This window comes from Lygodium microphyllum, chromosome 25, assembly GCF_053477565.2.
Source record: "Lygodium microphyllum isolate KBCC chromosome 25, Lygodium_microphyllum_v1.1.10, whole genome shotgun sequence".
Taxonomy (NCBI): Eukaryota; Viridiplantae; Streptophyta; class Polypodiopsida; order Schizaeales; family Lygodiaceae; genus Lygodium; species Lygodium microphyllum.
The window spans coordinates 90,057,636-90,070,163 of NC_141159.1; the positions used below are offsets into that span (position 1 = coordinate 90,057,636).

Below are 12,528 nucleotides of genomic sequence, written 5' to 3' on the forward strand. Positions count from 1 at the left end.
TTTCAAAATCTCACAACTAACCAAAATCCTACAAATCTGCTCACTAAAAGTCTCTTTAAATAGTGTTTCGCCTTCCTTAAAAAGTTAAATGGACATTAGATGAGATGACATTTTTCTTCATTCTATTGTACTTATGTACGCTTGTACTTTGTCACTTTTTTTTTCTCTCCTCACTAGGGGCATATTCGCCTTTATGTGGGAGGTTATTGGGGGTAAAGATATATGTACCTAGCCACCTGTGTATTAGTTACACTAATAGCACTTACATACCCACACTCTTGTACACTGCAGACGACAAGCGCCCATCAGATAGTTGTACCATCATACACATGATTGTAACTCATGGTCTCATAGGTCATTTTGGCCTTTTGTAGGCGTTTATCATTCCATTTCTCTCTCTCTCTCTCTCTCTCTCTCTCTCTCTCTCTCTCTCTCTCTCTCCACCACAGCTCTTGCTTCTGATCCATGCTTCCCCTTCAAGGCTCACTCCCTTCACTTTAGAGCAATTTAAGTATATCCCATATCAACCATAGATTTAGAAAAAATAGAGAGAAAAAATGGGATTTTTAAATTTTGATAGTCTAAGTAAACCATCATAATGTAAAACATTAACCATGGTTACCAACCCATCAAAGCAACTCCAAGTTAAGATAATATACTACATTAAGCTATAACATGATATATCACATTAGTATGTTGGTTACAAGGTATAGTGCATCAAGCTATAACATGGTATATCATACAAATAAACCAAAACAATCCAAACATAAAGTGATTAGGCAAAACTAGTAATCCATACAAAGACTAATGAAAATGGCCTACATCCCTTGGACAAGCCAAAAAAGAAAGGAAGCTTTGTGGGAGCAATCATATGATGAAGATATATGCTACATGCACAAGTAAGAGAGGAAGCTTGCATTGTGTCAAGCACAAAAGAACTACATGAAGAGTAGATTCAAATGAGATAATAGAATAAGCATCTGCTCACACCATCCGTAAAGGATGTTTAGAGATAATGTGAGTGAGAGGAGTTTCCCACAAGACAAAGGAAACAAAAAATGTATTTACTCCAACTAGGGAGACTTTGACTAGGAAATCTTTATAATCTCCAAACCTAATTATTATAGTATTAGGGTGTTCCTATGGCAACTTAAACAAGCAGCACTAAAAGGGATCAATTATTCATAAATCTTGTACACAATGTGTGTGTGTGTGTGTGTGTGTGTGTGTGTGTGTGTGTGTGAGAGAGAAAAAAATATCCTCTCAACAAAACTTTGACCATATAAGAAAATTGAAAATTCAAATAAAATTTAAAAATACTTAAATAAATTTGATCGGTATTTTAATATAAGGATATCCATGTGTTTTTGCAAAAAGTAAATTTTATGCTTTTCAAAACAATATATCATTTAAGAACAATAAAAAATACTTTATAGTTTGATCATGCATGCAAACCAACAATTTATTGGAATAGAAATAATAAAAAACATGGGGGTGATTATTTTGTAAATAGCAATATTTGGGGGAAATATTGCCATTAATACATATTGCAAACAATATAACTCCTGCTACAAAGCATCATTTATGGTAAGATAGAAAGAAAGAAAGACTGTACAGGTTGGGGGCAATCAAAGCGCAGAAAAGGCGAGGCCTGAACAGATTGAATGAAGTACTACCAAAGAAAGAGAGGAGAAAGTGTGACAAGGGTGATCTGGTAGCTATCTAGCAAAGGCTCGTGAGCTTTCACGAGGCAAAGTTTTCCATGTGGAGAGAGAGAGAGAGAGAGAGAGAGAGAGAGAGAGAGAGAGAGAGAGAGAGAGTGAGTGAGTGAGAGAGAGTGTGTGTGTGTGTGTGTGTGCATGCGGATGGGAGAGGGAGATCAAAGGACAGAAAAGAGATGTCGAAGCAAGAGATGAATTGAAGTGAACTATTTTCTCTATCTGAAACAGCATAACATTAAGATACATAGAGGGTTTTAAAAACACAATGATTTTAATTATAGACCAAAATTTCACATTACAGCAACAAAGAAATCCTTTCCCTTTACATATGCCCTCCAAGGGTCAGGCCCTAAAAAGAGGTTTTGTGTTTTTCGAGTCAAATACTACCGGACATGAAAGGATGCATGTACAGGTGCAATCAAATAAAGATGTATAAGAAGCCTTACGGTTCAAATCTTTTGTTGCAAACCCTCCCTAAAATTACATAAATATGTGGGTCTGATACATTGGCAAACATAAGACTTGCTCTTGCAGAGCACTGGAGGGAAAATCCATTATTTTAACCTCACATCAATCTTGAAACTGCATTCTGTAAATCTCAAGTCCACAGCTCAAGCAAACTTGAAATGTCTGTTACTAGGTGGTAATTTGTTTAAATGCAAGTGTGGGCAGTGGAAACACAGGTTTGACTCCAAATTTAGCTGTATTCACACATGATGAGAAGTTGTCAAGATGGCACACTTCAGGAATGAGGAGATAATCAGGGGTAGAAGTATAAAAGATAGCATACCTAAAATTTGAGCTTCTCCAGGATTTTCATGAAATCTGGACCTGAAGCTCTGTTACGTTCCAAGCGAAGTTCACGCTACAGTCAAAACAACTAAAAAACATTAGAGAGGCAACTTCTTTGTGTGTTAATTAGCAAGCTTTCGACAAGGATTTTGTGAACCATGAGTAGATATCCACAATTCATAAAGCTACCTCTCGCTTTCTGCATTGTTTGTAAGCATCAAACTGAGCTTGACACTGACTTTTGTCATATTTCGCCTCCTCCAAACCTGTTTTTGAATCAGTCATTAAAAAGATAACGATATTATTCAGCCAGCTGCATTAGTTCCAAATTTGCCTCATCCAACTGAACTAATCCAATATTCCAATAGCACGTGAATGGTGTAATATTTATATATCTTACTTTGTAAGCTGACCATATATGCCAATCTTCATGGGAACCAGAGTGCCATATGCACAAAGTGGACATGCAAATAAAGGAAATCCCTCAAGAGCAGAAAAGATGAGTGCACTACACACTTCAAAGACTTAGGGGAAACACACAAAATGCTCCACAATAATCTCTAAATGTCACCCAAAGCCTGCACATTTAACTCTTGCACTATCATTAATTACAGTTTCTGCAACAAAGCTTTGTTGATCAGGTTGGCACCATTATCCTGCTGAAACAATCTCTCTTAGCATGAGCATCTTAAAAAGCTGGCTCTAAACTTGCAACTTTATCATAACGCCTAGCTGATCCTGTGCACGTGCAAGCTGCTTCTTCCACATACCATATTTCCCATCACTAGATTGAATCAAAAGTGGGGAAAGTCATATATGCCACAACTACTTGATAAAGACGTGTACCTGTTGAATAGTACTGAAAATACAGCTTAAATAAAAAAAAGTCAGCTGTCCAATAATGTACAGAGCAATGAACTATTGATCCATGTGTTATGATGAATACTTTGGATACATATCTATGGAGGATGATGGAACTTTAATAGATAATTTTCCACGAATGGGAATGGGAGACACACTCAGTGCCTGTATCTAGCATGGGCGGACCATGCAAATGGTCTTTGGATATGAAAAGACAATGGATATAGATGGATTATAGGATGAAGAAGATGGTCTAGGGAATCGAATTTTGAGAATGGCCTTGTGAATCAAGATAGGATCCCAAAATTTGTATAGGAAATCACCATATATTCAAGGAACAGTCCTAGATATTATGACTGCAATCTATGTCTGAGCTGGGTAAGGATTAATACTAAAGGGAAAATTCTTCAAACATGGATTCATATGAAACATATTTCACATTTTTTGTGTGTTGTTTGGAGATATGGACTTGACTCTTCTTGCCTGTGTAGAATTAAGGTTTTTGGTGACAACAAAACAAAACTCACCATGAAATATGCATAAACCTGAACTTCTGACTCAGTTGATTTTATCCACCCATGAGATTATTTTTAATGTCGATTCTGTGAGTCGGCTATTTGGCTAGCATCCAAAAAAACACTTGTTTTATGTTATCCAAAGCAAAATTGTATTATATAGTGAGAATCACCTCAATCCAAAAATCCCCGAACATGTTTACTTATGAATTTAATAACAAAAAGGGCAGTACTTTCGAGAAAAGCATTTCACACAATACAAAATCAAAAACCTAACAACATGGGGAAACGGCACAACGGCTCAAAAGCCAAGAGGCAACACACAAGGCTCCAAAAACTACCTAAAAGGCCAATCCATCCAAAGCTTGAGCTTCCATTGTGTTTGCAGAAAATACATGCTATAACCTTCTCAAGAAAACACAGTTGTTCCAAGGCTCCTCCAGCCAGGAATAGTCACTGCTTTTTACCATGGGAAACTCTGCATCAACTTTGCTTTCATCAGTCTAGGACATCTCCTCTATTGTTTTCAACTAGCAAAGGCTCCCATGTTATCTTTTCACCTGGCAAGCCGTTCCAGCTTCATTTTCTGCAAGGCAAGGTTGCAGTCAATGCAGGTTTTCTTGAAGCTATGTAGAAATGAAATCTGGAACCTTAGACAAGGACAAGGCCTGCCCAGTGGTGCAAGAGTTTAGATAAGTGTATGTTAGTGACTATAAGGAGACCTTTGCTCCCACTACACGGTTGACATCCTTCCACTTACTCTTGGCCTTAGCCTCTTTAATTTCCAGCTCAGTGCATTTCTTTTTCAGTGGGTCTAGAATGAATTAACATTGGCCATGTTTGGGCGACCAGCATTTATGATGGCAATCTGCATTTTCTTGATTAGTTTGTTATTATATGCTAGTCGACCAGCATTTATGGCACCCCACTAACCAAGTCACCAGTTTTTGGGTTATTTGGCTATTTATAGCAGGCCCAGTTGGTTGGTTGATCATTCACAGGATCATCCTTTACAGGTTTCAGCACACTTAGACATATAGAGACTCTTCTCCATCTTCCATCCATCATTAGCTTGGTCCAATGCCCTCACTAACACCTTGGGCTGAATATGAGCGGTCACTGTACACGGGTAGGCCCAAGGGTCTTTTACCCTAACAACCTCCCACTAAAAGGCCAATGGGCCAAGGAGTGAAAAAACAAAGAAAGAAGAAAAAAGACAAGGTGAGGAATCATGACATCTCACCCAATGCCCAATCGGAAAGCGGGCTGTGCAATAAGCGGGAACCTCTGTGGAAAGAAGAGTCAAGCATTCCCGAGTCCATGACATCCAGGAGATAAGCGATCCCGCAGCTCCATACAACGCAGCAATCCAAGAATGCTTCTCATGAAGCAAGCACAACTCATGAGTGCAAGGCTATAATGCATAAGCATCAGAGTAGCGCATAGCATCAGCGTGGCGCATAGGAGACAGCTGAGAGCACATAGACTCTCCCAAGTCAATCATAGAAGAAGGGCCAACATCCCGGACATATGTCAGACGGAGTCTCAAGATAGTATGCAACCTCAGCAAAGCGGAAGACTGACATACGGCTGTAGCATCAACCATAAAGCGCACTGAACGTGCATCAAGAGGCTTGAGAGATGTCTGTGTCTCATAAAAGACAACACGACGGCTGCATATAACCTACTAGGCATCCAAATCCCATAACCTGTAAGCCTAAAAGTCACCATCTCCATAACCAAGGAGGATACATCTGCGTGACATAGGCATATCTGGCATACATACAAATGCCTGGCAACCAAACATCCTCAAGTAATCATAGGAGAGTCTCATGCCACTCTATGCCTCGTGTGGTGTAATACCATACAAAGTCAGACACGGCATCCTATTAAGCAAGTAGGCTGCCATCATAAGAGCCTCAGTCCAAAAGCCATAAGATAACCCAATTGTGGTAAGCATAGAAGCAACCTTTGTCTATAGAGTCAAGCACATGCCATGAGCAATCCCGTAATACCGTGAGCATAGAAAATCAATGCCAAACTGTTGACAATAGGACTGAAAGCTGGGAGAGATAACATGACTCTCATAATCCATCTGCAAGCACCTAGGCTTGCAACCAACAGTATCCATAAACATGTCAAGCATAGTTGCGGCATCCTCAATCCGTACCAAGGGAAAAGCCCAAACACAATGGGTAGCATGATCCACGAAGGTCATAAAATGCAAAGCTCCACCAAGTGACTGGGTAGGCATAGGTCCATAAACTACACAATAGACAAGATCTAGAGGATCGTGCCTCTTATAATCGCCATGAGCCAAAGGGGCTCTACAAGGACCATAAGTACAATCAGGGCAAGCATCAAGATCTGCATGTGACAAAGGAGGCAGCATGGAGTTTGAACGAGACAAGATCTCCATCTCTCTGTGGTACATATAGCCTAGACGATAATGCCATAACAATACATATAGTATCCAGATAACTGCAACCATAGAATCTCCCACATGAGAGACATACACTGGGTAATGAGAACCAACTCTAGAACCTCTGGCCAAAACCAAGCAACCACGACAAATCTTCCATGACCTATCCTGAAGAGAAACAAAGTAACCTGCATTATGTAACTAACGGATAGACATCAAGCTCTTACTAAGCATAGGAACATGTAATACATCATGGAGCACAAGAGAAGTCCCATCAGGCAAAGCTAGGTGTATGTCCCCTATACCAACAATAGCATAAGTCCGCTCAAGGCCCAAATCAATACATTTGTCAACCTCCCTGTAAGAAGAGAACCATGCTCTATTGAGGAGTAACATGACAAGAGGCTGAAGAATCCAACAACCAATCAAAGACATAGGCCTGATCATTAAGCAAGTAAGCTGTAGGGAAACTAGATGACAGGAGGACATGCTCAATTGCATCATCATGGGTAACTGCATGTACCTCACCACTAGAAAGAGTCGTAACACCTGCTGCATCGCTAACTCTCTGCTCATGTCGAGTCCGTCACTGTCTCTGCTGCTCTCTAATCCGTCTAAAACATTTTCTTTTAACATACCTAATCTTTCCACAATGGAAGCATACAACATTTGTAACTGAAGAACCTGTAGAAGACGACAAGGAATCCAAGTCATCATGAATAGGGCTATCCATAGCATCCACGGAGCTCAAGGAGTCAAGGGTTGTCCCAACAGAGGAAACCTGCTCATGAAGACAATCATCTGCAAGTACATCAGTGGTAGAAGCATGCTGTAAAGGCTCATGAAACCTCAACGGACGGAAAGAAATAAAGGCATCAACCAAGGATGCAAAAGCTCCCACATGAAGAAGAGTCGTAGCCAATTGCATGGCATAACCAACCACAATACGGTAAAGCATAAGACATTTGCCATAAGAGCATACGGTATTCAGCCATGAAATCAGCCCATAACCATATGTATACGTATAGCTCTGCAGTATATCATGCCACCTAAGAACATCCAAGTCAAGTAAAGATCAACAAATAGTAAAGCACCTTGCAAGAGTCAAGCTCCAAGAGAAGCCCAAACATCTGTACAATATCCAAATAAGTGGCTCTGTAAAGTACATGACATTAGACAAAGTGCATAGCCAAGTAAGCATCAAGAGCAACTATTCTCTGACCTGTATGGGCAAAAGCAACCCAACTAGCATAGAATCTAGGCAACACAGAAGCGACAAAGCCATAACTGCTAAACCCAAGCACTATCAAGAAGTCCACTGATCAAGGAGTAACCCACAAAGAGCCAAGCATCAATGAGCAATGAAAGCTCAATAACCAACTGCCAAGACAATGGAGCAAGCACTGCTCAAACATGTATCTACATCCAAGTAAATCCAAGATCCATAATCCGGGCATTAAGGGCTAAATAGCATCCAAGTTGCATAAGTGATAAGCCGACCAAATGCAAACTACTCCACAAAATTCTCAAATGCAAGTCGATTCAAGCCCAAATATCTGCCATACTGCAACCAAACCCAAAAGCATCCACATCAGACATCAGTCCCATAATGGCTAGCATGGGGCATAAACCTGGTCAAGTGAAATACCAGCTATAAAGAAAATGACAATGAACCAAGAATTAAACTCTACTCTTTGCTGAAGAAACATCTGGGAGCATAAACATCAAAGTGACATCATCCAAATACATCAACATATCATCCCGAGTAGTCGAGAGCACCCGTAGACCATAGGCATAACCAAACTGGAGGTAAAATAACCTATCAACCAAGGTAGCATAAATCAACCAACAACGAAGTGTCCGCATCCAAATCAAGGCTCAATAACTCTCAAATAGCATATCCAGACATAAACCATGATGACCAAGCATCAATACATCCAACAAGACACCCGAATGTCAACAAAGAGCATTATGCATAAGCCATCCCTAATAGAATCTTGCTGCCCAAACACTATACAGTAGTAAATCCCTGCATAAATCGAGCTATGGAAGCTCAAACCAAGTCTCAAAGCATCTCAAAACATTGAGCAAACATCCCCAAAGCATCTGGGCATCAAATACCAAGCCTCGGGAGCATCACATAAGCTAAGAGCATGACATTTTTTTGCTGTAAATCAACCCAGATCTGTTGCAGAACATTTTGTGATTTAAATTTGGCAAATCTGACATTGCCATTGTGTCCGGAGCATGCTAAAACCCCAAGTTAAACTCTTACATTGCCTAAATCAAGTTCCGGATGCCCGAGATATAAGAAAATTTTGGATTTTTTAGCTAGATTTTGAAACAAGTGTAGAAAAAACGTGAGCTGCTACTGTGGGACCTGTTGATTATGCTGAGGATAAGGGGGCAAATGGGGGCATACAAGGTGCCCAATGAAACCAAGAAACACCTGCAAAGAGACTATGAAGGCCGGGGAGAGGCAGAAGATGAAATCTTACTTCGAGGGAAAAAAGCCATGGCTGGCATTGAAGCTCCAAGCTCAAGGTCTTTAACTTGGACTGAAGTAATGCCGGGCCAAGCTCCACGATCAAGCTCTAATCCAAAGCTTTGATACCAATTGAAGGGGATACAATGGTAGCGGAAAAGGAAAAGAGGAAGATGCGGGAGAGAAAAGCACACACAATGTAGGTGTTGTCCAAAAGTGTATAGACAGCCTTATTGCACTATTATATATATATGAATAAAGAATATGGGCAGTCACTGTACACGAGCAGACCCAAGGGCCTTTTACCCCAACAAGGATTTGATTTTGAGTCTAAGGAGGAGGATGACTCAACAGAGAAGTCCACATCCTGCTTTTGCTTCTCCTTCTTCTTCTTGGAGGCCACTAACTCTTTTCAATTCTTCCGTAAGTGTCCCTTCTTACCACAGTAATAAAACTAGGGCTTCGACTTCTTCCTATCATCCCTCTCAAAAGCTACAAGAGCCTCACTCAAACCTGTATAATGAGACAAAAGCCTACCTTGTAGACGCAAAGATACCTCATACTCAAGCAATATGGAGGACATATGGATAAAGCTCACACATGTCAAGGATGTCTATGTCCTCAAAGGATTGGCCATTCCATTAAATTCCACGGAGAGCTTGTAGAGTATCATCCCCACAAGATATGCCTCTAGATTCCTAGAAAAGTAAACTGCATGTGGCAAAGCTCGTCCTGTACCTGTGTAACATGGAGTAAAAATGATTGAATAGTGTCCTTAGGGCCGAACTTCATCTACTGGAGCTGTCCATAAAGTGTCATTGCATGCATGGTAAAAGGTGCCTTATACAACATCTAAAGCTTCGACCATACTTCTCAAGATGTCCTATAGGAGGTAACTGCCGATAGAACTTTAGAAATACATCGAAGAAGAGTAGAATAGGCACGTGCATCATCCGTATCCAATGTAAGTGCAACTCCCTCATGGTTATCCTCATCAAAATCTTTTGGAACAAGAAAAGGATGCTAAGGGCGTGGAATAGCTACACAAACAATGTATCGTAGCCGCTTTTGCACGAACCAAGCCACAAATAAAGCACGATAAAAATGCCTAAAATATCTAACACATGCCCAACCTAGTCTAGCATGCACAAACTCACACATGAGCTGACATATCTGCTAACATTGTACATGTGATAAGACACTCCATCCTGCCATCTTCAACTCTATCTTTAGCACTGCACAACTCACGAAACCTCATCAAAATCTCTAACCCCTGTGCATCAGTGGAATTACACAACTTGGACCATCTCTTTGAATGTCCTTGACATTGGTTTGCCCTATTACCACCTTTTTCTCCGTTCCTTCGCCCTTGCTCCGACTTCTTTGTGGGTTGGCTATCAATTCATTCATTTTCTTCATCGTTGTCTTTTACACTTTTGCGCAGTCCATTATGCTCACTTTTTCACATATGGTATTAGGTCCCTACATTCGCTTGCTTTTACAATGGATCAAAAGGTCAACATAAACTAAATGACAGACTAATCGGTAAGGCATCCTGTTTCTTAATCTGGTCCTTAAGTCCCTCCATGTTCCAACCAAGCATGTATGCATGCTTTTGCTTAATAAAGAGTGAAATCTTTAGTTCAAACCACGATCATTAAACAGAAAGCCTATTCTTTGTAAGCTCCATTTACCATATAAAACTCTGGTACTGAGCCATCTAATAACATAACACTCAGGTATTATTACTAGCACATAAGATAACCTCCAAGTATTAGTAGGAAACAAGATAATCTCCACCTCCAGGTATTATGAACATAAAACAATGATCCATCCACAAGAGCAATGACGCCTTGACGACGCTTCCTGATGGAGCACCAAGAGATTTGTGAAGCTTAGAAACAAGCCTGTAGCAATAACGCCAAACAAGCAAAATTTTACAACGGATCGAAGGTATGCGGGAAGAACATTTACATTTGAGGGAAGCGCTGTAATTGGCAGCGCACATGGAGTCAGAGAGCTTCTGGAAGCCCGGCGTGGTGCTGGTAGTGGCCGCTTCATCATTATTGTTGGAGTTATCCATCGCCTTTATCTGCAGCTTCGTCTCGTCGTCGTCGTCGTCGCCCCCCCCTCCTCCTCCTCCTCCTCCTCCCGTCGTCAGCGCATCGTGCTTCTTCTTCTCCCTCTTCTGCTTCTTATTTGCTTCAGGACCTGGCGTGTCGTACGTTGCACTTTCGCTGATAGATAAAGCTCTCAAGCGAAGCAGGAGTACCGAAGGGTCACAAGATACTTCGAAGTTTAGAGTCCTCGTTGAGGCATCTGCATGTGTTGCGTGAGAAGCTAGGTTGAATTCCCAAGGACGGGCCGGTGGATTCAAGCTTCAGTGTACAAAAGCATGGTAAGGATACTCTAATAACCTCCAAAAATGGCATTACATTAAAAACAGTTTACATAGTCAAGTCTACTAGGATGTGATCAATTTATTTGACCACTATTAACTTTGTCACACCTTTAGGGAGTTTATGGAGTGCGCTCTAAAAATAGTGGTACTCCATGAACTTGGAGGAGTCCAAAGACTTAGCAATCATTGAATGAGTGGAGGATCAAGTGGGGTCCACATATAGTCAATGTGTGATGGCCTTGGTACTTTCACCCTCACTTTTACTTGCTTGAGTCTTTTGACTTAGGTGTGGCACAACCTACATTGTGAAATTACAGCAATTTCATGAGCTTTTGCAAGGGGGTGACCACAAACCTAGCCATCTGTGGTTGGGAACAGGGGCTTGCTGAGCCTAGGGGAAAAAAATGGAAAAAAACCCCTTTTTCACATGGAAAAATATCAGAAACTTCTCATGTTTGAGCAATGCTCCTAATGACATATTTACACTTATGGAGACCAATCTTGCTATCACTCTCAAATCCATTTCTTTGATTGCATTTGTCTAGGCTCTCTTGGGAATATGGCTTTGCCCTTGGTAGGATATTGCTAGTATCTTTTCTAACACAGTTACTATTCCAGAAGCAGTAAGGAAGGAGCAAGAAAATGACTCTATCCTAGAATCCCAATGCCAAAGCTAGCACCTAGACACATGCCTGGAGCCTTAGCAATCACATCTTAATACTGAGCTAAGAAACATGTTGTCTTGCCCATACTTGCCCTAGGCAACACTACAAGAAGAAAAATTGTTGCTACTAGCGCATAAGGAATGCTAGGCTACTTTGTAGCAAAAGCTACTATGAAGCAACTTCATTAAGGAAGTGAAGTTGCTATGCTAGTACACAGTAACTGCACTTCTCTCTCTCTCTCTCTCTCTCTCTCTCTCTCTCTCTCTCTCTCTCTCTCTCTCTCTCCAAATTTCAGATATACAACGAGGTCTCCCAAAAAAGGCAAGGTATCTCCACTATTCAAAAGCTATACAAGCCCACCAAGTTATTCCTCAGTTTCAAGATAACCTTTTATTAGTGCCAAGTGACCCAAGTGGATTAGAAGTAGCAAGCAAACCCTGCAAGAAGTAGCCCATAATTTTCAATGCTCTTTTTGGGGTACTATCCTACTCAATCTATATCAGCCATTAAGGAAGGCCTGGTCACACATTGTGACTGTTGGAGTTCCCATTTCTTGTCTCTCTCTTTCTTGCTCTTGCTCTCCCGCCATAGCTCACGTGCAAGCTTCGATCCTTCTCACCTTTCAACTGATATCAGAGCTTGGCATTCTCTTGCTCGAGCTCGACT

General features: G+C 40.9%; 1 protein-coding gene across 2 annotated transcripts; it reads right to left on the reverse strand.

The window, feature by feature from the left end:
• Positions 1-1,976: 1,976 nt before the first annotated feature.
• On the reverse strand, positions 1,977-11,229 carry LOC148014484 (uncharacterized). Of its 2 annotated transcripts, XM_087666487.1 has the most exons (5): positions 10,771-11,229; positions 2,914-2,939; positions 2,703-2,779; positions 2,512-2,586; positions 1,977-2,422 (listed from the first exon to the last, which is right to left on the reverse strand). In XM_087666487.1, the coding sequence occupies exons 1-4, from the start codon at positions 10,877-10,879 to the stop codon at positions 2,538-2,540; spliced, it is 261 nt and encodes an 86-aa protein (XP_087522613.1). In that variant the 5' UTR covers positions 10,880-11,229; the 3' UTR covers positions 1,977-2,422; positions 2,512-2,537. The 2 variants fall into 2 exon arrangements, with proteins under 2 accessions (XP_087522613.1, XP_087522612.1); XM_087666486.1 differs by lacking the exon at positions 2,914-2,939 and having other exon boundaries at positions 1,979-2,422; positions 10,771-11,219.
• Positions 11,230-12,528: the final 1,299 nt, after the last annotated feature.

Coding starts and splice junctions, on each gene's coding strand:
- LOC148014484 (XM_087666487.1), bottom strand. CDS start 10,879: ATGGATAACTCCAACAATAATGATGAAGCGGCCACTACCAGCACCACG. Junction 2,940..10,770: donor TTACAGCGCTTCCCTCAAAT/GTAAATGTTCTT, acceptor GTTCCCATGAAG/ATTGGCATATATGGTCAGCT. Junction 2,780..2,913: donor ATATATGGTCAGCTTACAAA/GTAAGATATATA, acceptor ATTCAAAAACAG/GTTTGGAGGAGGCGAAATAT.